We start from the raw sequence: 25,257 nt of genomic DNA on the forward strand, positions 1-25,257 counted from the left end.
ATAGAAATATAGAACTTTTCCCCAAGTGGCAACACATCCATATGTGAAAGGCAGAGATCGAATTCCAAATATTTTACAGCAGCTAGCCACCAGGAGGCAGCAGAGGTTATATTGTCAAACATGTATGAGTTGGACCAGTGTGTACATTAAGTTATGGTCAAATATGTATGAGTTCAACCAGTCTGTACATTAAGTTTGAAAGTCTCTGATAGTTCAGTGCTATTTTCCATTGATGATGTTAAGAAAATAGCACTTATCAAAGCAGATAACTTCCTTTATTGCTCAGAGGTTTGATTCAGATTGTGTATCCGCTGTTGGCCGTTTCAGTGGTGGGCAAGTGTTGACATGGCCACACAGATATGTCACCACCGCAGCACCATAGGCAGTATTTGTTGTCCTTGTGCATCGATAAGCTTTATTGGCCAGCACCCAGTTTTCAGATTATGGTCAGTAGTTATAAGGCTAGATACTAACTTTGAAAAAAGCCCGATACGGGGTTCCAGATGGTGGTTGTTACCATGGCAACTCAGTGTTGTGCTGGGTGTGAGGGTCAAAGGAGGGAGCAGGACACAGCTGCTCTCTCTGATACAGGTAACGGAGGTGACAGCACAGGAAGCTGCAATGCTGAGGCTCTGTCACTCCCAACTTTTCCCTTCCGTCACCACAAACAAACAGAGATATGGTGCAGGATGGTAACTTTCTTAATAGTAAGCAGTTTCTGCCTACAACTATTGAGCGAACTAGCTAACAGCAGCTATGAAGCATAGGCCTATGTTTTTTAAAACTGTAAAGCCATGTGAGAATAAAGGCTTTTACAAATATTTTCATGATTGTTCTTAGAGATAGCCACACCCATACTTCTGTACCACTGGATTCTCACTACCATGGCCCTGCTCTTGCCTGTTCTGTTTTTGATTTCATATTTGTGTAGAATTGATTTATATTCTTATTTCTTTTCATGAGGCCCTTTTGTTTCACTGACATTTTGACTTAACGAAGGCCTGTATGACCATTATCTTGCAAGCATTTAATCTCTTGAGACTAATGATATTGACATATTGTTTTGGCATGTCTTTATGCCTTTTATTAAGTTAAACTCACTTTCAAAGAAGCAGATAACAGAAGCCCCATGATGCCATTTGCAGGTAAACAAGATTAGCCGCTGCCCTTGGCCAAGACTCTAAACTGATTCTGCCTCTCACTGCAGAAACTCACAAGTGAAAATGCATTATCCATACCGTCATTCAGTGTCTTGTACTGTCAAAGCAGATGCTTCTGAAGTCATCACCAGCCCTCCGCATGATTATACAGCTACAGCGTGTGCTCATTTTATATCAAATTTACATTTTACTCATTTTTATTCACCCTGTTCTTTAATTAATTTGACGTATGTTTTTTTTTTAATCTATTTTAGATACATTTAATTGATATTATTAATGTTTTTTTTTTAATATGCCTTCCTCTTCCTCTCCAATGTATATTTAATTGATTAGTGACCATGTAATCTAGTCTGGTTTTCACCACACTAAACTCAATCTTTTAAGATTGAACATTAGTCTGGCGAGGCTGCTCTTTGTTTCTACTGCACTTCGCATCGCTTAAGTTTCGTTTTTGGCGCGTCACCGGCCAATAGCGTGCCAGGACTAGAGTATGGCCGTTTCTGATTGGAGCCAAAGGTTCTGGCAGTAAACAGCGAAAATAGATCTGCTGGTTTCCAGCCTGAGCTGCCGGGTGAAATTCAAATTCCCCGGGAGTTCAGGCAGGGTTCACCCAGCCTACATGTAATCTGGTCTTCATTGTAATGGTGGGGTTCCCTGAACTTTCCAAGAATTAAATATGGCTGTATGTGTGGTGAATTTATAGAGCACTTTCCCCCCATAAAACAACAATATGATTAAAATAACTAGTCCCCCTTAATCTCATGCTACAATGAAATACACTTCCATTATTCATCCCACAGGCCAAACACGTTTTCCCCATAACATTTTTCAGACTTGGGTTGTAACACCAGATAGCATCGGTACTGTTTTACTGTGGATGCAAGAGAGGTTTAGGTTTGTAGCACAAATGGATGGAATGATATCGTGCCTCTTGTGTTTGTTTCATCTCACCTCTTACAGCTCTGCTATTATTGACAGAATGGGTCATTTTGAACTTTTATAAGATCATGCCATGCCAAGTAAGCATCATCTTATACATCTTTACTACTTGTTTTTGACATGTCTGAAATGTAACCATAAAAGAGATTTCATAGTTGTATATGTGAATAGTGTTGATATGATTCCCCCTGCAGTCAACTGCACTGTGTCAACTTGTAAAATGTATGCAATATCACATTATGTAATATCCTGTCATGATTATTCATGGATGACATTGTCATGTTACTATTATTTTTATTGTAATTATAAGTCTGAATTTTAAATGACATAACCTTAAAATTATAGCTTCATGGCCTCAGACTGCATGAAGACTGTCATTACACCTCAGACAGACATCAGACAACCTTTATACCATTATAACATGGTGTCAGTCTTATCATTGCATAGCATATTTGTGATAATACGCCTCAAAGGGTAGAGGGCTTACTGTAAAATGACTTTTACAGGTTTATGTTTTTTTTCTGTACCTTGATGCACTTACCTTGGTATAACACTAGATGGCCTCAGGAATCCCTGAAAAATAATAAAACCAATCCTGTTCAATCTCATTCCATGTCCCCCTTTTTCTTAATTTCATTGCTTTGCAGAACATTCTCTTCACAGTTCTGTCACACTTTCATTTGACCATCAGATTCCAAATAATTATTTTGCATGAAAAGTACAAGGAGGAAAATAGGAGTTCACTTTTATGTGGTGACAAATGACAGAAGCAGCACTTATGAGGCACCTACTGTATAATAACCCATCTTTTATTTATCATTATTCCTTTCAAATAACACACAAACTACTAAAATAATAGATTGAATTGTCTGTGTTGCCTTCTATGTATCCAGCAAGGCTCACTGCAAACTGGGTCATGTTTGGTATTCTGCATTGTTTGCCTGTCCAGGCCAGGACATCCATGTTGGCACTTTGATGTCATCAAAGAGACACCATTAATTAGCAGCATGTTGAATGCTGCTAAGCATTACTGAGGCGTATAATTGATTACATTTGTGTGTAAATAGCCCCACTGCCTACTTGTGTGTGGCGTAGTAAGCTAGACCCCTAGATCCAGTTCTCTGTGACATGCTGCCTACTTGTGTGTGGCGTAGTAAGCTAGACCCCTAGATCCAGTTCTCTGTGACATGCTGACTAGTCACTGACTCCGCTGCTCTGGCTGGCTAAACTGTCACAGCTGCCCTTTTAGCTCTGTTGTTCCGCCATGGCCCTCATTGAATAGAATAGAATTTATCGTTTTTTGATCTGGTGAGGGAAATTCAGTCTCTGCATTTAACACAATTTAACCGAATTAGTGAACACACACTGCACACACACAGTGAGGTGAATCACACACTAACCCAGAGCAGTGAGCTGCCTGCCCAACCTTCAGCCATGGACTGGTCAGGGATCGAACCGGCAACCCTCGGGTTACAAGCTCGAAGCCCTAACCAGTAGGCCACGGCTGCCCCATTGGAGGCATGTGCTTCATCAGTGGACGTTATTGAGTGCCCATGCCTATGACATCTGAGAGGCAGTTCTCCACACTGCTGTGATATGATGTTAAAGGGATAATCCGGAGTGAAATGCACTTTAGATCAATTTTTCGGACTATTGGGAGTACATACGTTGAGTTGACACCAAAATCATGTCATTCGGATGTATTTTGAGAAAGTTCGAGCTCACCGTTTTTAGCCAAAACTCGTTAGCCTGGAGGTGACTCGGGCATGTCATTTCGCCGCTACAAAACGCTATATTTATACCTCTTCTACTGTTCCAAACAACACTACACTTACGTGGTAGTGAGTAGAGGGTCCCTAAAGCCAAACCGAAGTATCCCCACTTCTTTATGTGGTCGGATAGAGAGTCCAGAATGAATTTAATCGAGTCAGTACCTTTCCGGAAATGTCGCTGTTGCAGCTAGCAACGTTTTCACAACACTTTACTAACATTTCCGGAAAGGTACGGACTCGATTAAATTCATTCTGGACTCTCTATCCGACCACATAAAGACGTGCGGATACTTCGGTTTGGCTTTAGGGAACCTCTACTCACTACCACGTAAGTGTAGTGTTGTTTGGAACAGTAGAAGAGGTATAAAAATAGCGTTTTGTAGCGGCGAAAGGACACGCCCCGGTCACTTCCAGGCTAACGAGTTTTGGCTAAAAACGGTGAGCGCGAACTTTCTCAAAATACATCCGAATTACATGATTTTGGTGTCAACTCAACGTATGTACTCCCAATAGTCCGAAAAATTGATCTAAAGTGCATTTCACTCCGGATTATCCCTTTAAGAGTGAAGTCAGTGGCTCTGTGTTGCGTGCTGTGAGTATGACGGGAGATGACCACTGAAATGTTTTGTTTATTTTGTCTATTCCCACCCTTTCTTAGGCCGGCGCTGCAAGAAAAAAGTTCCTTTTCACTCCTCACTTCTACAGAGAACTGGATGTTCCGTGGGGTGAGTCTTTGCTTTCACTCAAAGCCCAACTGCTGTTCCACTGCTCCAAATGCCGTCATCTGCACACTGAAATGCTCCCCTCTCTGGGACCTTTATTCTCATGAAAATGTACATTCATAGGGGATATTGATATCCTGCTGCTCATATACACATGCATAGTGTACATAAATATGCCCAGTTGCACACACACACACACACACACACACACACACACACACACACACACACACACACACAGTGCTCAAAACATATTTTTATGGTTCCCCAGCAGAGTCTAAATTCAGTCCATGCCATGCATCATGCAAAGAACACATTTGACTGACATTTCATTGGCTTTGTTTCTGGGATTGTATATTCTTCAAATCATATCAATTTAAACATTTCATAAATGTTTAAAGTCGCATCATAATTATGTGTAGCCGTCTATGCTGCTTAAATATATATGTTTGCATGTGGTGTTTATGCTTGCCTGATTAATGAGTGTGTGTGTGAGGGGGAGGGGTTCAGTATGCATGCACAACTTTAGCTTAAAGTAGCAACTGTTATAGTTTGTTATTTTTTCTTGTAGATTATAGATATGAGTCATTTGAAATGATACAAAAGGCAGCATCTTGAGTGGACCTTGTAGAAGGATTCGGTGCTGGGCTTCTCTGCCTAAGATGAATGCATAAGCAAAGGTGGAAAGGTTGTGTGCAGTTTCTACATGTAAGGACAAAGGTGTTGCACTCCGTGGTCTGTGGGCGTGGCTTAATTGCCCTCTTAGGCTTCAGACTGGATGTGATGTCATTCCTTCCTCCTTCATACTGTTGAATAGGAGACCACAAAGATGTGACATTTGTGTTAGATGGAAAAGTCTGGAAGAAATAACATATCATCCCAATTTTTTTTCTCTAAACAAAACATAATTTTCCTTCACCACAACCGTATGATGTGTGTTAAATATTTTAATCATTTTGTATTTCACAATCACATAATGTCAATGGCAATGACAGTTGACCAGAGTGCAGTTCTTTGAAAAACAAAGAAACAATGAAAAGTAAAAAATGACAGTAACAACAATAGAGCAAAAATTGTATCTCCTCAGTGGCAATGCATTTTGGACACATTAAAAGGAAATTGACTAGCGGTTCTGGATGATCTTGCTTAGGTATACGTGTGTAACAATCAAGAGATGGGGGCTCTGCCATGTAAAGGCTTTTAAGCTAATAACAAGATCTTAAAGTTAAAATATAGAATGAGCTTTTAGAAAAAAAACACAACTGATAGAGATAGATTTGATCATGGAGTGCCTGTGATAAAAGTCAAGGGCTTGACATAAGGAGTCAGGGAACATAAGTTCATTCAAGGGACATTACAGGCACCACTGGATCATAATAATAGGACACATTGTCATTGAATAGGAATTTAAGAAATAGGAATGAGACCAGTTCTGAGTTGGTTCATTTCCATGGGGCGTAACTCAGTCAAACCAAACTTAAGTTTAGCTTTACACTCTTACCAAATCCTTTCCGAAGTAGGCTACTGCAAACACGTCTTTGTTGTGTTCTGATTGTGGGTTCTCGCTGAAAAAGGCTTTACACGTGATACAGTTTTATTCCTGGCAAGTGTCAGGCGATGGCTGTACCCTAGAGCTGGCTGTGAGTCTTTAGAGAGGCATACGTGGATTGTTAGGTTAACTCAGCTTATTTGAACTTGTCCAGAATGCAAATAGGTTCCCTAACATGTGATGCTAAATCTTGACCAATCTGCCTTGACTAAAACAGGATTTCACAGCATTCATGCATTTCACAGCCCTATCCAAGCTGAGTGGTGAAGTGGTAAGAGTTTAGCTTCTGGAGATTCATGGAGAGGGGATATGACAGGATCAGATGAGCTCATTCCGTTCAGTCACTGGAGTTTACAGTGTCAGTATCAATACAATGGTCTACTATGGTTGCCATTTATCCAGCACTTATCTGGGTCAAATCAACAGGGTTTGGTTTCCTTTCTGCCTGTCAGTGGAGGCTTTCTTGGCCCGCAGGCTTGATCTCGCAAATGTCAGGGCAGGCCATCTTTGCTACAGTGCTGTTTCCGTCTTTTCCCAGCAGACAATGTGACCAGCACTACTGTCTGGCCTCTCTTCAAAGAGCCTGTTGCTTTTTCATTGATGTCCTGAAAGGTTTCTGGATTACTAATAGCTTTCTCTCATGACACACATTTATTATGACAAAATCTCATGGCATACCACCATGATATTAAACATTTGTCTCATTGCAAATGACCAACTTCACAAAAGTTGAGCAGTTGCGATGAGTTCCTGGGTTGCTGATCATAAATGGCCACAGCAAGGAAGAGGATCCAGACAAAGGATTTAATTGTTGATACTTGTTGGTGCCCTCATTGAGGGTTTGTATTTTGTTTGGATGTACAGTATTGCTGATCGGAGCATAAACAGCCACAGCAGCGAAGAGGAATGACCGTAAAGTTCCCATCATGAGTGTGGAGGGGTGGGTTTAACCTACTGCTGAGCCTTCTGGAGGTGTCATGGGCCTGAAACACTGATGAAAGAGGGGTGTGCTTGGTGGTCAATAGAATTGGCTGCTGTGAGATACCTATACACTAGGAATTGAACACCTTGTCTGTGTAGATTTCACATTTTAGAAATCGGCCTCAATGGGTGGGTGTCCGATCTGTCAGACCAAATTCAGATAGAGTATACATTTGTGTGGTTCCAAGGCTACTGTAGCATTTTATGGAAATTCAATTTTGTATTTATCAATGATCAGCTTGGTGGAGGATACCAGCTAATCCAGCCTGGAGATGACTTTGCCACAGTCTTGGATCCAGCAGTCAAAAGCACTGCTTCAACATTGAAAACAGGGAAGTGGAATCTGCACATTACAGCATAGGGATTCTATGGGCTTGATGCACAGTGGAAGTACTGGGTTTGGATTAGTTGGCGATACCATTATGCATGTGAGGGCCTTATGTTGACGTTGGCTCTGGCACTGACATGTGTCTGAACCTCTCATGAATGTGCAGGAGTTGGTCTGGGACGCCACACACCACTGTTGAGCCCAATTCAACAACACACTGACCACTTGGCCACAGGGAACGTGTCCACTTGACAGCACCAGTGAAATGCATTGTGGGCTTTGTGGTTGCTGTTGTTTAATATTGACAAGGTTGTAGCGTGTGAGTAGAGCTATGTCCAAGGAATTTAGCATCGTATAGTATTTACATTAGTATAGTATTAGAGCATTAGTTATTTATTAGATTATATCCATCCATTTCCAAAGTGGATTAAGTAAGTGTACTTATTTTTCACAACAGCTTGCCCATCATAAATCTGTTAGCTGATTCAGAAAATACAGTGAAAGTGTGAAACAAAGGGACTCTCCAGTGACGTTCTGAAATGACAGGGAATGTAAAGGCATCGGTTGCTTCTATAGCAGTAGGAGCACAAAGCAAGCGTGGTGAGTCTAATGTCCAGTGCACACACAGTCCTGAGAACAGAAAAGAAGGCTGTCTAAGTGGCTGTGGCCCCTCTACCTCAATATAGCAACGGTGTGGTTTCCCTCCGCACATCCTGTTTGCAGTGAACAGGACTTGTCTCCTACTACATACACACACACACACACACACACACACACACACACACACACAAAAGCACACACAAATGACATCCTTCCACAAAACCTGTGTGGCTTATTGTGTGAGAACCTAGCATGTTAGAGCCTAGCTTTCCATGGACTCGCCCTAGACCATGTTTGGGAAAATATCACTGTGACTTGATTGTGTCCATTTACTGGGAATTAGAAATATTGTTAGGATCCTAATGATGGGGTGCTGTCTCTTTGTCCATCAGAAGGTGAGTCATATTTTGTTGGTACAGCTTTAGTACGTATAAACTAAACATTGTGATTATTACGTTGCTACTGCCATGATAGAGTTTGCTGATAACAGTATTCTGCTTTTCAGCAATATTCAACGAATTCCCTGAATTCTAAAGTCTTTTTGCATTCATTTCTAGTGAATAATGTCATTTTGTTATTTTTGCTCTTTGTGTTTGGGTACATCATGTTTCATTGTTTATTAGCATGCATGTGTGGATATGTATAGGGGGAAATGGTTGCTTGTTAATGTAATCATGATTAAAGTTATTGTCAATCTCAAGACTGTTATGGCCAGACACTAAGATCCTTTTCAAGACACTGTTAGTAGCTAGAGGTTTACAATAGGTTTGTTGGTTATAATGTAAACCTTTAAAATTGTTGGTTGAATGATATATTCTTCATATATCCCACCAATGAAATATTTGAAAAATAAAACTTGTATAGTTATATTTTGTTGAGCTCTAAATAGACTCTCATAAGGTCATTTATTCCCATCTTACCGGTTCAAGCTGTGGCATTTGGTTTAATCACTCGCTCTGAAACACAGCTCACAGCCCATAGACTTTCTTTGCTTCTAGATTGCATAGGAAACAAAGAATAGTTTATTACATTTTCTATCTCGTAATCTGTATACTTGATTGTACTGAGGAACATGCCACAACTAAGGACAACGCCAATCTAATAACCATGGAGAGATTTGTAGGGGAGCAGGAGGATCTTGTAGGTGATGCGTGACTTAAACGGCAACCAGTGGAGATGTTGGAAGATGGGAGTGATGGGGAAGTGAAGCAGCCATCCACGACCAGGGCCAGCTCTCCAGTTTTCCTGAGTAGTGATGCAGGGGCCACCACCATGAGCTCTGTCTCATTACTGTTGAGTTTGAGTAGGTCTGTGCTCATTAATGATATGAGCTCCTGCAGGCGGTTGACAAGTTGTGTGGGTGGGAGCTGGGAGGAGGGTTTAGTGCTAATATAAAGTTGAGTGTCATCAGCGTAGCAGTGGAAGTTGAGTCCATGTTTGCGTATAATATGACCTAGGGGGTAGCATGTAAGCTGAACAGCAGAGGACCAAGCACGGTCCTGTGGCATTGTTTTTAGACTCTTCAAAGATAAAAGGTTGTTTTTAGAGCAGAGGTTTAGCCAGATATTGTAATTGAAATGAGTCTTTGAGATTGTAGGTGGCCCCAACCCAGTAAAAGTGTGGGGATGCAGAGACATGACAGGTGGGATGCAAATGATCTGCAAATGTAAATACTGAAAAAATGAACGTGATCAAAACAATCAAAAACTGTAATACTTGCAGGAATAATTTACTTTCAGATGCTGCACCATGATTCATTTTCAAAAATGAAAATCTAAGTAGAAATGGGTTTTATTGTAGGTCTACAAATCAACACGTGAACTACTTGGTTTATCGATTAGCGATTGAAGATGGATTTAAAGTGGATTTAAACATGGAAACAATTCATTCAGTTCAACATCATAGCTTGCTAGAATACGCTATTATGGTTGGTTTGGCATGTTAGAATGATAAGAACAGACGAAGTAATGGTAAGTGTGACATCGGAAATATTTTAGGTGTACCAGGCACACGCAGGCACACTCATGGCTATGTGAATTGTCCTTTAATGTAGGGTGTGCTGATGTGATGGATTGCAAAACTATTAATGATTACAGGCCTTGAAATATGGTTGGCCAAAACATATTTACATTCACTAAAATCTGCTTTTTAAGAATATTGGTTGTGAACATTGTCAGTGAGCAATTATTTTTCTGCTGGAGGTTAATTGGCATATTATTCTGATTTATTAGCCTACCTCCGCCAATGATGTTTTCATCAGGGTTTGTTTGTTTGTATGATTGTTTGTTTGTTTGTTTGTCTGTTTGTTAGCAGGATAACTCAAAAAGTTATGGATTTTGAGTTTTGGGAGTGATCCGTCTGGATCCAGGAGGCGGTTATGTTTTGGCTTGGCGGAGGTCTGCGCTGTCTGAGTGCTTTTCTGGTTGTTTAAGTATCTGCTTGTTGGTTTGTTGTCTTGCAGAAGAAGAGGAAGCAGAGGAGCAGGGATGTGGACTCGCTCAGTCTCCGCAGTCTGGACATTAATGTAAGTCAGAGAGACTCTGGTATGATATTCCCACTTGCTCCCTCAGGCATAACATATAACACACAGATACAAAACATATACTCAGACACATACTAGCAATGTATACAAGTATGCCAACTTATTTGAGGCACACACACACACAAAGACATACACGCACATTCACTCATTAGGTGATGCAAACATACCTTAGACAAACATATGGTCCACAAATTATTAATGAAAACATTTTACCCATCAGTTTATTTTATTTACCTCCATTGTTCTCACAGTAAAGTATAGTGATACAGTATATTAGTGAAGGTATTGATTACACCAGTTAACAGTAGAGTAGCTGAATGTGGTCTGAAATTGAAGAACACAACTTACAATAACATACTCAATTGAAATGGACCAAGACCACCACTATACAGCATTTCCTTCAAGTCACAGATTTCTCACCTTGCTCTCAAAAGAACATAAAACCAGAGCCCAAAGCACCAATCTGTTTTCTTTTCCTTTTCTTCTTGTGGAAAGTCAGGTCATGCATGACTGTATCAGTTCTGACTTGATGGATGTATTTTAGTAGATGTGGGTGTGAATGGGTGGGGGAGGCTAGGCATTGACCAGTGGGTGGAGTTCGGCTATTGTAATATGGTTGGCCATTGTTTTATTGGTACTCTTTACTGGTAGGTATGACTCAGACATACAAAAATTAGTCAAGTAGCTGAGTTAAACAAAAATATTGTAGTGCTGTGACCTCTTGAAGTGAGCTATGCTGTTCGCCTGACATGGATGAAGTACCTGCACACGACAAAGAATCCTCCTTTTGTGGAGTTTATTGAACTTTGGCATGATGTGGAAACATAACATACAGTACACGTCAGTAACAGTGTTTTCATTAGTCCTAGGTTGTAGTCTCTGGCTCAGGCACAAAACAGTTATTTAGCACTGTCCATGTAATGAGCTGTGAGCTTTCTGTCAATCAACCTTAATTGACACTGCAATCTCACTATGTTCTCTATGTGTAATCGTGTCACGTTCAAGGCCAATCAGTGTGCTTCATTTAACATGAATATAAGGGCTGAGAGAACATTATTCATGACCCCACCAGTTCAGCAGATTCATTTGAGTAATTCTGAGGCAACCAGAGTGTCTTTGTGCCCCTTGCTCTAATTAAGAAATGTATTTGACCTTTTAAGTGTATTTGAGCTGTAATCAGTGTATTTTTGTCTTAGTTCTTTTCAAAACAATTCAGCTAATGTAATGACCATATTGATGCTGCCCGTGGCCTCATCTCTGTGTGAACAACATGATGAAGGCTGTAGATGATGATGAGATGAGAGCAAGAGAACTGATAAAGAGCAAAATAAAGGGCAGGGAAAAGAACAGGGAAAGGCAACGGAATGGTAGTGAGGCACATCAAGGCATGTGTTCATCAAGGTGAGTGGCAGTGCAGTCAGTGAGATGTCGTTTGCGCCCTAAAGAAAAGCAGGTCAGGCCTATTGTTTGTCACGCAGCTGCTGATTTTCCTTCCGATGAAGAAAACAAGATGTTGATTGCTGTAGCAGACCTGTACTAGAATGTGACAGCCAGTGGTCTACATGAAGTTGAACTTGTAGTAGCTTGCTGGTTTGTATTTATATAGGGATTCAAGTATTCAATTACTTTTTTGCCATTTCTTTGTGTTTTTATCCACTGAAACTACAAACAGTTTGGCACCATGTTTCTCTGCTGTAACTAAAGTCTCTTTGAGCAGTCCCTCCATCTTGCTGCTTTACCAGGACCACTGTGAGCACATGCCCTGCTTACAATGATTGGTCAGGCAGCCACCACCTCAGACTTGGTCTTTTGTAGTAGGCTACAAAAAGGGTCACCACTGATCAGTGCTAAGACAGTGTCCTCAAGCATAAGCCTCCCAAATCTTAGCCGGAGGAAGAATCACCTTGGCCACACTTCAGTAAACACCGAACCAAGCTTATGTTTTTACTTATGAGCCAGCTAGCACTATTGCCAGAGGGGAGTCACACTAATATCTCTCATTACTCTATTTATAATATTCCAGACTTTATTTTGTTGTCTTGGATGGTGTCTTCATGGTGTACAGTATGTGTGAGAAAAGGATCCAACACCAAAGTAGCCTACAATCTGTTATGCAAGTCTGTTGTAACCTATTAGGACGTCTGTTATTGAATTAAAGTAAATAAATAGATTTTCATCAATGACACAGCCAAGCTCATGAGTATCCATAGACCTATGACTTCACCCCGCATTTTGTGTCACCATGTGACACTAAGGTCAGGTCAGGGGACCCCTTACAGGCTCTTGTTAGAGAGTTCATACATGTAAGTTCTACATGCCAGACATATTGATTGGCTGGGTGAGCCTGGTTGACTGGACAGAACTGAGTTACCACAATATTACTGTATATGCAATCGTGTGGCTTCAAAAGGGACACTTCAACGATTAGCATTAAGTTTTGTATCTTTAGAAAACCAGTCATGTTTTTGAGTGGTCATGCATCATTCCCTCAGTTTGCCTTGAGATGGGAGAGATACAGATTTCAATGAAACCCATGAATAGGACTTCCTGCTTTCAATGATGTAAAATTATGATTTTTACATCATTGAAAGCAGGAAGTCCAACATGGAGATCCGTATTTCTCCCATCTCAAGGCAAACTGAGGGAATGATGCACGACCATTCAAAAACATGACTGGTTTTCTAAAGATACTAAGCTTAATGCTAATCGGTGAAGTGTCCCTTTAATGACTGTTAGTACCATTCATTAAATAATAGCAATCATATTCCACTTGTCCCTTAGTTTTTTTCTCTTGTGTGGTCTGATGGTAAAAATCTTTACTGAGGATATTCACTCATAAATGGACCCACAGTGATTATACTGTAACTAGGTTGGTACAAAGACACATCCTGCGTTATCATCAACACTGAAAAATGTACACTTTAAATACAACAAAAAATGATGTGTCTATTGTTAGTGTCTGGCTTTTGTTTGGCTGTCTGACCAGTACTTCTATTTCTAGAGAGGTGGGTGAGGGGCTTGCCTTCCTGAGGAGAGAGAAATGTTGGGTTATCCTGCCACTGTGGAAGCCTGTAGTTAACTGGCATTACATAAATAACTCTGGCATGGACTCTATACAGTCCCCACTGACTGCCCTGAAAAGACAAGTCACAGATGATCCCCCACCCATTCCCGAATTGATAGATCATCTGGATTGGTTCATTGGAGGGCACCACTGCATGTACAAGATGTTGTTTCGTGAGAACACAATGAAACAGTGTTCCTGAGGGAAACGGTGGTTTGTGTAAACAGTTTTTTCCTGTTTGGACTTAACATGGGGGGTCCTTTTCAGTAGGATAGTAAGGTACTTCATCGTCATAGTAAGGCACTTGGAAGACTTAGGTCAGATACTGTTAATGTCATTGTCTACAAGTCAAGTTAAAGCAACACTAAAGAGTTTTTTGTACCTTAAAATAATGTTTCAAAATCATTTCAGTGGTTCATCAACTCGTAACAGGGTGAACAGCACTTCTGCATTCACTTCGCGGCCCTCTATCGGCTATAGCCACACTACGTTTACCAGATCGTGTAGTGTATCTGTAGTTCGATGGAATGAGACCAAAGAAACTACAAATTTGACTGGCTTCGATGTCGCAATACATCATGCTTTCATAAAATCATGCAACATACTCAACCTTGTCTGTGGACATCATTATTTGCTGGATAAACAAATAGCATGTGTGTGACAGAGGAAAAGTGCTCACTGCTACTCTCTAGCTCCAATAATTATTGAAGGAAGTAATTGCAGGCTTTATAATGATTTGTGTTAATCCATATTTCAGACCTGTATCAGATTTAGGACCATATGTGGAGGGACCCATGAGTCAGATTCCATGTGAGTTGTGATGTTCACACAGTTATGAAAAAATCACATACATGTACTGTATTGTGTCACATTAACTGAATTTGGCCAAGATTTAACCTGTTAATGTGAATCATATCCAGTTATATAATAGGAATAGTTAATATTATACTGTAGGAAAGGTTTTATTTTAGTCATGTATGATAAAGGAGGAGAACGGGTTTATCATTTTGGAAAATGTGTCTGTTCTGACATTGGTACTGTATATGGTGAGATGGTTTTGATTTTCGAACTCGTGAAACCTTATAATAGTGTGTAAACAATCAAGGGAAATTGTTACCATATTACCAGATACAAAGATGCATAAGGGTTGACAGTTGTAGTCCACTGAGCTTATCATGAAAACCATTTTGACGAACTATGCTCTTCCTTGTCATTCTGATTTCTCTGTGATTCGCTGACTGGCAATCTGTGGTGGTGGAGATTGTGGGGGTCTCTTTTTTGTCAGAAGTTTACCTCACATAAAAGCCCCTTGTTGTCATCTATAACCCTCCCCACCTCCACCAAGCATCACAGCTGACCTTTATGGCATTTGATGCAGTCCACAAATGAATATTTATTATCAGTCAGTTTGGCATAGTGGAGGTCCAGTCCATGTTTGTTTACAGTGGAACACATGACTGGAGGCAAAAGAAACACACTGCTGGGGGGGTGGCTGGGGGTAAATCACCCCCCTCAGGGCACACTTCCACTTGGCTGATAGCAGTACAATAACAGGAACTTGTCAGCCTGGTCAGAACAAAGCCTCTTAATACCGGGACTAATTTCCTGTCTGCTGGAGCAAGCCTGCATAAGGATGTGGCGATTTTGAGTTTTTTTCTGTTCTTTTTTTTTATTATTTCACTCAGACCACTAAAGACCACACATGACAATAGGCCGACATGAACACACTATGCACCAGACTCAAGAGGATTTATGTTTTGTCATATATGATATGAATTAATGTAGGCTAGGCCTTTTACTGTACATTGTGACAATTATTAGTCTCTCTCTCTCCATCTTGCACACTGTCTTTTTCTCGCACACTCAGACTTTTTTTTATATATCAAATGTGATTTTTGCCTTCTGCATTGTGTGTGTGTGTGTGTGTGTGTGTGTGTGTGTGTGTGTGTGTGTGTGTGTGTGTGTGTGTGTGTGTGTGTGCGTGCGCGTGCGTGCGTATGTCGCTGAACCGATGAATGGGCGCAATTATGTTGCTGGTGGCTTTGGATGTGAAACAGGAGCGTTACATTGCTTAGCACGACAGTTCATGTTCATTTGCGTGACATAATTTGTTCCAGCATGTGGCGCCCTCTCCTATTTCCGAAAATTCCCATGAGCAGGCTATATGATGTGGAGTCAGCTGGCGGGTGTTTCTAACCTGTATGCTTCAACAAGGCACGCGCTCACTGTAGTAGCATCTGGCGAGCGAAAGTAGCCTTCACACGCCGCACCCACGCACGGGCGTCTGCAGGCTACTCTACGTTTGGGCAAGGAGCGACACAGACGGCATGCATTGGCAGGCGTAGGCTAAGCTGGAGGTCCGAAACTCCGCAGAGCTGGCGGGCACAGTGACTGGGAGGTCAGCTTGCGATTGTCCTCCAACAATTGCTTCTACCACAGCCACCGACGGAAACGGCATGGTGGCCACGGATTACCCGCTTTACTTCGTTCTGAACAGAGCCAACTGCTCTTTAGAAGTGCAAACCTTGAGAAGCAGCCCAGCCAAAGAAGTTGAGGTATGCCTTCAAAGCAAATCTGTTTCTAAGCTGTTTTGAGTCAGTCTGGAGTTGTACTTAGAAATATCTATTTATGTAGGCTATCTATTTGCAAACTTACTTGACTTTTTGCAAATAGACCAACACTCGACTTTGTTGGTAAATAGCCTAACGGGGCGCAGTTGTATCACCTCTTATGTCAGTATCCAGAAAGTATTTCAGCGCGTTTGAACGCTCTGATAGTGGGCCTAGGCTATATTACACAGTATTGTGTGCACATGATGCTAACAATTAGGCCTAAATAATTCTGGATTTATTTTGAATAGTTTTGTGTCTAGAGTATTTCCACAAATATCCAAATTAGAAAATCTTTTAATAGTCATTAAGTTCTGTCATGGAGTGCAGGATATCCAAAGCCTGGCTGGTGTAGGGTTTTATAAAGTATGGTCTTTGTGTGCGTTCAGCAATGATGAATTCTGATACAGTGTCCAAGCAACAGGAGCGATCAAAGAATAGAGATGCTCGCGTTGTCTGTCAGTTGATCTGGTGGTGTGCCATATAGGAACACTGGTCCTCCTTGAAGGATAGTGGAGCAGAACCCGGCTGTTCTCTGGGGGATCAGAGACTCCCTGAACTGATCAGAACAATAGAGAACACATGAAGCCCTAGTGAACACATCTGACTCCGCACAACCACACAAGGAGCTGCTTTCTCACCTAGTACACATAATTGAGTCAGAAAGCCAGGATATCTGGTTCTATTTATCTATGCCCTGCAATGAAAACAAAATGCACTCAAATGAAAGCTGATATTATGACCACTGCTAGCGTAGCAGTCATGTAGGGATTAACCATTTTTATTTTGTCAATTTTTGGTCAGCGATTCCCAGGTCATCAAAACACAGGGGAACATGAAACTTGGTGAGCATGTAGCCCCACTAGTCTTTTACGGAAGATAAGCGTTTGGTCCATGCACACACACACACACACACACACACACACACACACACACACACACACACACACACACACACACACACACACACACACAGAGAGGGGGCAGAGGGCAATGTGTCATCAGCCAGCTCTGGTCTCACCTTTCCTCAGGATTGAAGAACCTGGCCCTACCAGCCTCTGCTTTTTTTTCAAGTTGTTGTGGTATTATCTCATGGAAATGACTAGCACTAGAGTAGGCTACTGCTCTTTCAGTCTTGTCAGTTGAGTTTAGCGTTTGGCTCTTGCTGTAAAGCGATTATAATAATAAAACATAACAGTAATACTTTATTTATAAAATGCCTCCCAAGACACCCAAGTTCCCTTTACTATAGGAATAATATGAATGCCAATTGGTTACAGCCACAATACTTTCAACAATTATGAAACAAGTGAAGTTAGATCATGATTCATGACTACAGATTCCTATATGCAGGAAGCTATTTTAGATCTTATTTAGAAGATTTGACTTATTTTGTGTACTGAGATGCAGGTAAATGGACAGACGTTGAAGGTGAATGAGTAAAAGGCATTACATCAGATTGCAGGTCTACAATAACATTACTTCAGCTGTGCAGTCATCAGTAGGTAGTTATGCATGACTCATGTGCGCTGAACAGTCACTGGTGAGTGTGTTTGTCCATTTAACATTATGTAACCTTTTTGGGGAGGCCCAGTAGCCTCCTGTTGGAGCTTCCCATTAGTCATGTCTTGTTGTCCCTTGCCACAAGAAATAGGTTCACGAGGCCAGTCTGCAAGATGTGAGTCAACATTCCCAGGCTAGTCTTAGTTTCTATGAAGTGCCAGATCTGCTTAGCAAAGAGCAGTAAAACAAGCAAAATTATAATGTGATTAATTTGATTAATAAGACCACTCTTTTTTCTGATTACATCCACATTGAACATATAGCACCACTGCAGTCATAATCTGTTTTAAGTTTCTTTAGGTTTAGGTAAGTCTCAGTCCATCTATTTCAGTTTCTTCTATTCACAATGGGATCTACTTTAAGCTGCACTTTCTTCACCATATATGCATTCTGTTTGTTTCCTCTGGTGCCTCTGTATAGTAAACACTGATGTATGTGATTGTTAATCTGGGGATAGATCTTTCTAGGTAGGCTGGCTTAGCTTGTACGTACTCACGTGACATATTTATCGATCAGTGCAAATCCAGGCTAATCAGGCGCTGGGAGGCAAGTTGAGCCCTACATTAGGAATTTATTGAGCCGCAAAGAGCTTGCCTGGTATCAGTGCCTGCATGTCGTCATGTTGCAAAGTCTACACTGGTGAACTGTCTAAGTGAAGTGAGCTGTATGGTCTAATCACATGACTGTCAAATCAGGTTGCTAGTCCATAGGGTGAACCCTACGGCCAAATCTGTTTGCCTTATGACAATATTATGCACTCTCTCTGTGTGACTGTCGTTGAGGTCACTGTCTGTATGCATTATTGAAAGCACAACATCTTTTAGTGCAACATCAGAGACCTTATACGGGCTAGGACTTTGGCCACTGTGCTAACATTGATTTGATGTCGTCTTGTGCTGACATCTGTGTGAGTAATGTGTGGTCTTCACTCATACTGAAGGTGTGTGCACTAAAAAAGATGTTTCTCTGCCTGTCACAGGTCTATTTGATTGAGGTGAAATGTGAAGTAATTTTGTTAAGGTTCTTGTGTACGTGTGTGACTCCAAGAGTTGAGTTGCATGCTGTCCTAGATCAACACCCTCATTATTGACTGATTCATATGGCCTTCATGGCCTGTTTAAGTTATGGGTAAGTGCTGTGAAAGACTAACCTGACTCTCACCAGATCCTGTAGTTCGCTGTCTGCTTCACACAAGGATCTGGGACTTCTCGATAGGAGATGTATTTCTGAAGGCGGGTCCTTGTAAAACATCCTCGCATGTGATTCGATAAACCACTTGCCTGTTATCTTGAATGACGTGCTAGGCTTCTTCAAGCTCTTGCCAAACCCGGTCGGAAGAAGAGTAAAAACATCCTTGCCACCAATAAATGTCTTCAAAACTATTCTCTGTTAATCTTTTAAAGAATGAATACTCGATAGATTCGACAAAACGGTTGAAATAGCAGAATCAATGTCAGCACAAGACTCCTCGCTGCGTGCCGCCATTGTTATTTGAATCAAACACTCGCTTCGGCGCTCCTGATTGGTCGATTATTTTTTGATCACTGGCCCAGGGGTTTGGGTTGCCCTCGCGTCCAGACCCTTGTGTGGAGCTCAGCCTCTGGTGGAGCATGGCGGAACTACAAGGGTCTGGCGAGAGTCAGGCTAGTGAAAGACTGCAGACTGCAGAAAGATGTCAGAGCAGTCATTTTTATTGTATGTATTTTTTATGGTAATGGAATTTTGCAGATGTTTTTGTCCAAAGCGTCTTATAAAATAAAACAATAAAATAAACACGTTACAAATTAAAAGTAAATCGTTTTAAAAAGTTGGTAAGACTACATTAGGAAATAGCAGTAATAACAATAATGTCAATGCAACACCAATACGTATTTAGACCCCTGTTGAAAGGCCCAAAATAATCACAGGAATGCAGAGCACGCGGCAACTCATTCCACCAACAAGGAAGCACTGAGGAAAAGAGTGCTGAATTTGGCCTAGCGTTTATGTCTGCTCCACATCACAGACGCTCATCAGACACGGTGGGCGGTTGGGGCTGTGAGCTGAGAGTAGTAATAGTAGTAATAATACTAATTCTGCCCATTATAGGAAGCCATTGAGGAGTAACTAAGAGGAGTTACATATGTCTTAATTAAATACTAGGCATGCTGCAGCATTCTGAGTCAATTGTAACAATCTCATTACACAAGCAGACCGCCCAGCTAACAGTGAATTACAGTAGTCCAGTTTGGAGATTTATTTTATTTATTTACTTATTTATATGACAACTCCCATCAAGCAACATAAATGTGCCTATGTTAGGCTGATTTTCAACACCAGTCCTTTGGCAAGATGTTGTAATAGCCATTAATTGACTTGAGCAGTTCATTACTATTACCCCATGGCGAATGCAACACCAAAAATGCTTTGATCTCTTAGTAGTGTGATCATGTCCTCCTCAGAGGTGCTGTCAAATTCACGAACATAGGCGAACGTTCGCAAACAGTATTCCATTAGCCTTGAGTTTTTGGTGAACTTTTGCTTACAATCGCAAACAGTCTGAGGAGGTAGTGCGCCGCGAACATACAGTGGAACTGGACGTGAGTGTGACGAGCGCAACAATGCAATAACTGTTAGAATGGAATGTTAACGTTCGCCACTGTTTGCCAAATTTGAACGCACCTCAGGTGTGGACCTTATTCTGAATGTGACTGTCTTCTTCTCTTCCTACAGGAGCCCAGCAACAAGCGCATAAAGCCACTCTCACGCGTCACCTCATTGGCCAGTCTCATCCCTCCAGTCAAAGCTGCTCCCCTCAAACGCATTGGACAGACTTTACAGGTGGGCTTACTGCCCCTCTCCTCTCCTTCTCTCTCTCTTTCTTTCTCTCTCTCTCTCTCTAACACACACACACACACACACACACATACCACATATACACACATTTCTCAGATCTCTTTCAGTGCTTCTATTAAAATATTATATTCAGATGGTATTCTCTATTGCAACAATTGCTCTTGCACAATATCTGGTCTTACTGCTATCTCCCTTGTGTGGTGTGAGTGTAAAAAATATCCATGCTATATTAGGTGTCTGTACTGTTCGTACTAACTTACAGGCTACATGTACACTTGCAGGCATTGATACACAATTCCGATTTCTTGCCTACTGTATATCAGTTTCTTTTAGACTGCCTGTTTACATGTACGTTCAGGCCCATATCAGATATCTGTGTTTACATGGTTCACTCATTTTAAACTCTTGAGACAGTCCGCATGCGCCCCAGCGGACTTTTGGTCACTGAAATGAAAGCAAACAAACGATATTGCAAAATAAGCATGCATTAGGGTATTGGAAATAAGCTTGCAATAAGGTATTTCAGTGGCATTTCCAAAGTATCTTGAGAAGTCTGGCTACAGGCTATCGTTTGTACTTTAAGGTGGAAAAAAGATGGAGAACTTACCGCTTACTGCAGCTTTTCCATCTCTGTTTTCACCTTAATTACACCATTCAGCCAGTCATGTGTTCACATGAAATTGAAAGCAATATTGTAAGTTTATGTGAAAACCTAAAAGATTGTAGGCATCTCAAGGACAGAGAATATCTGATCTGCCTGCCTGCAGTCGCATTGGCACATATCCGATTTGTATCAGATTTATTTCCACATATGAATGAGGCCTGAATCAATCTGAACATGCGCTTTTTCCACATTAGTGCCGCACATCAGAATTGTGCCACATATGAAAAAAAAATCGGAATTGAGTCACATTTAACTGATGGTGTAAACGTAGCCACATTCTCAGCCAAGAATTTCATTTCCATGTTGTCTTTCTGCTTGTCCTCCCTTCTCCCACCCTGCCTCATCTTAGCGCTCCATCAGTTTCCGCAGTGAGAGTAGGCCGGAGATTGTGCCCCCCCGACCATGGAGTCGGCAAGCCCCCCCAGCAGTCACCAAAAGGCGCGACAGCAAGCTGTGGAGCGAAACCTTCGACGTTCGTCTGGATCAGATGCTCTCGTCCAGAGAGATCAAGCGCCAAGAGGTGAGAGACCAGGCCGTCTGTCCAGAGGAAGAAAAGAGAAAATGAGATAAGCGCATAAGAAAGATAATCAAAACAGAACACAAAAAGTGGTTGTTGCATCAGCTTTCTTGGAGGAAAGTGGAATTCCAGCTGTAGATTTGCAGACACACACACGGATCTAAATATTAGCGCACTGAGAGCTTAATCCAAATGTCTTGTTCAGACACATAGCCCATATGCACCAATAGATACAAATGCTGTCTGTGTGACTCTCACAAGTGTGCAGTGAGCAGGAACCAGACACACGGCCTCTGCCAGATCATTATGCTTGCAAGCAGCTCATAAGAAGTAGCTTTACCTGGAGCTTTGTCTGGAGCGCAACCCAGCCAGTGTCTGACCAGGACTGATTTTAGCCAGTATAATCTCATAGTAGTTTCCAGAACAATAGCACAAATTAGGTTGTCTGATTCTGCTTGTTTTCCATGTTTAGCACAGACATCTCAAAAGTTGCAGTCAGAGTAATGAGCGGCTTTCGGCACAGTCATTTTAGTCCATGCACACAAACACACACATGAGCATGCACACCCCCGCTCCCAAATTGAGTTTCCTTACCATCAGGCAGACTTCAAAGGACAGGGAATACATTGTGGACTAAACCAGAGCATCTGCTGGGAAGCATTAGGTTTCCCAGAGGTCAGAAGGGCTCTGCTCTCCGCTCTCTGTGACAGGCTGGATTTCTGCAGTCATGAAAAGAGAAGAGGAGATGGTTCATAGACTGTTAGAATTGTTCTAGTTCTGATTTAAATACCTTGGGCCTCACTCACCAATATTCTTACATTTGTTCTTTAAAAAGACCATAAGAATAGTCAAACTCGAGTCATATTGGAGAAATATGCCTACCTTCTAATTGTTTGCAGCCATCTTCTACTGAATCCCATTTTTTCCTCAGTTGAAGTTTAGCCTTAAGTTGTGACTTAAGTTTTGATTTTTGCCAAATATAATACAGTATATGCAAAAACATTACCATGTACAGTAGTATGAATACATTGAAGTGGAGTTACAACTTCAGGAAGTGAAGAGGAAAGAAGTTGTTGTACTGTATGTCAATATAGTGTCAGTAGTAGGGATGTAACGATTACCGGTGTGACGGTAAACCATGATAAAAATGTTGACGATAACAATTACCGTGTTCATTTCGAATATCATTATTATCACGGTTGATACTATGGTGTGGTAACCGCATGTTTAATTCCTCCCAGCTTCATCCGAGCCTGCTTTTGACACAAGCTGAAAGGCTACTATGAAACAAAACTTTACCTTACTAATTCTGTTGTCTAATTGATGGATTTAACCATGATTCAGATAAGGCTACACCTGCTTTTAAAGGGCATTTCCACCCCAAAACGTGCGCTGGATCATGTAGCCACTCTGCGTCTTTTTATGTAGGCCTACACGTTCACATTAAATCTAGGCTATTCCACTAACGTTATCAGGAGGAGAATGCCGTGAAGTTTTATGTTGAGCGCTGGGATATAAGTGCTCATTGGATATAACAGATATACCAACTCCAAATCATAAGTTAAGCTATAAGCAGCCAACATTTCCAACCAAGGAAAAAGTGAGCACAATGCCACGGTAACCTATGGGATTTAGTTCATTTAGGCCTACTGTAGTGTTTAATTCAAAACTACACAGCCGATTGGCAAACTTTTACATCTTGAGAGAGTTCCATCAAGGTAACTATCCCGTTAGCTCACGCGTCATGTCTATCATTAATGTACAGTAGCCTAGTGCTCACCAAAATCATAGAAGTTAACATTGCAAGTCACTTATCTTTTCTATGATCCCAGCAATATTTTCTTTGACTTGTTAATTTTTTGAACATTCATTCTATTAAATGAAAACGGATATCCTTGAACTATGCCTGACTACTTTCCTAAAACCAAATGAAGGTTAATATAATTACTTCACGTCTTCACGACTTCATCTCTTAAAGTGACAGGCGCTCAATTAGACCTACACAACACCCCTGTCATTAAAGACAAGTGTAATATTTTAAAAATCAATATGAAGTATTCAAATTACTGAATATTTTTTAGCTATAAGTAATTATGCAAATCCTAACATATTATAAACTATTAGCAAAATATATAAAGTTCATGAATTCAAAATATGCAATAGAAACAAGACAAGCCATTTTCTGTGTGTGTGGAGGGAGCAGAGACTAGGATTGCCACTGCTGTGAATGATCGGTATCCTGCTGAAGGCAATAAGGGTTTGCCTATATTTTTAATGTAATAAACACTGTCACACCTTTTTAAACTAAAATATTTCAGCTTGTCTACACCCATCAGCGCTTTCTTAACATATTGTTCACACAATTTTTTAAATACCGCGATAATACCGAAAACCGTGATGATTTTGATCACTATAACCGTGGGGTTGAATTTTCATACCGTTACATCCCTAGTAGTTCATATAAGATCAAATAGATGCACATTTGATGTGATTTGATGAGTGTCCAGGACCATGTGGGGATGAAACATGCCACTTCACCAAACTCAGTGAATTTGAAGGGTCCACCTAAAAACTCAAGAAGCCAAAATAGTTTGAAACAATATAATGGGAGTTATGACCCCCTGTTTTAAGCCCTAAAAAACTAAAGAAAAGTCCCAAGATTGCATAAAATGTTTACATTCATCCTGCTGTCACAGCACGACTATGCCATCAAAGGTCCATCCAAGTCCATTAAGTTTAAGATCAAAAGAGTGTCTATACTATACAAAGCTCTTATTAAATCTTGACTAAAATTCAGCCAAAGATGTGATTTTATTGATAATGTTTGCTCACATCACATGTAGGACTTGGTGATTCATGAAAGCCATGGAAAAAAATCACTGTCAGATTGTAACAAGGTAAATGATAACCAGGGTGTTTAATTTGGCTTTTGTAGTGGCAAACACCTTTACGCAAATGCAGCATACTGCAAATGTAAATTTACTGTAACATGTAATGTTTTAAAAAAGGTAATCAGCTCAACGCCAGAATTGATCCTTCTCTTTTACTGGTATCAACATATAGTCATGGCAGGTGTGTAAGGATTCATCTCAGCCTTTTATTTGAACAACCAGTGAATTCCATTGCTGATTGTAATGGTGACCTTTGATAGCAAATGTAGCCTACGTGTGTAAAAGTCAAGCAAGCTAAAGAATGAATAAAATAAGCATCTCATTTTGCCAACACGTGTAGATGTGATACATTATATGTTAAATAACCTGTGATCTAACACCATCACTGTGCATCACTGAGGAAAACAGGGCTTAACCAAATGACTGTAGTGGGTCTTTAACAGATGTCTTCTGTTAGAATGGTTGGTGAATGAGGCCCACTGTCTTTCACCCTTTGAATTGTACACCTCAACATTTCAACA

General features: G+C 40.9%; 1 protein-coding gene across 3 annotated transcripts in view; it reads left to right on the forward strand.

Moving 5' to 3' along the window:
- Positions 1 to 4,534: 4,534 nt before the first annotated feature.
- Positions 4,535 to 25,257, forward strand: part of arhgef3 (Rho guanine nucleotide exchange factor (GEF) 3) — a 30,913-nt gene continuing 10,190 nt past the window's right edge. Inside the window, exons 1-4 of one of the 3 annotated variants that reach the window (XM_062544817.1) lie at positions 4,535 to 4,596; positions 10,513 to 10,575; positions 20,542 to 20,649; positions 21,678 to 21,848. In XM_062544817.1, coding sequence (XP_062400801.1) covers positions 4,585 to 4,596; positions 10,513 to 10,575; positions 20,542 to 20,649; positions 21,678 to 21,848 — 354 coding nt within the window. In that variant the 5' untranslated portion in view covers positions 4,535 to 4,584. Of the gene's footprint in view, positions 4,597 to 8,301; positions 8,447 to 10,512; positions 10,576 to 15,793; positions 16,213 to 20,541; positions 20,650 to 21,677; positions 21,849 to 25,257 lie in introns of those variants that run through there. The other 2 variants (XM_062544816.1, XM_062544814.1) reach the window with 2 other exon arrangements.

The sequence above is a fragment of the Sardina pilchardus genome, chromosome 9 (assembly GCF_963854185.1).
Source record: "Sardina pilchardus chromosome 9, fSarPil1.1, whole genome shotgun sequence".
Lineage (NCBI taxonomy): Eukaryota > Metazoa > Chordata > Actinopteri > Clupeiformes > Clupeidae > Sardina > Sardina pilchardus.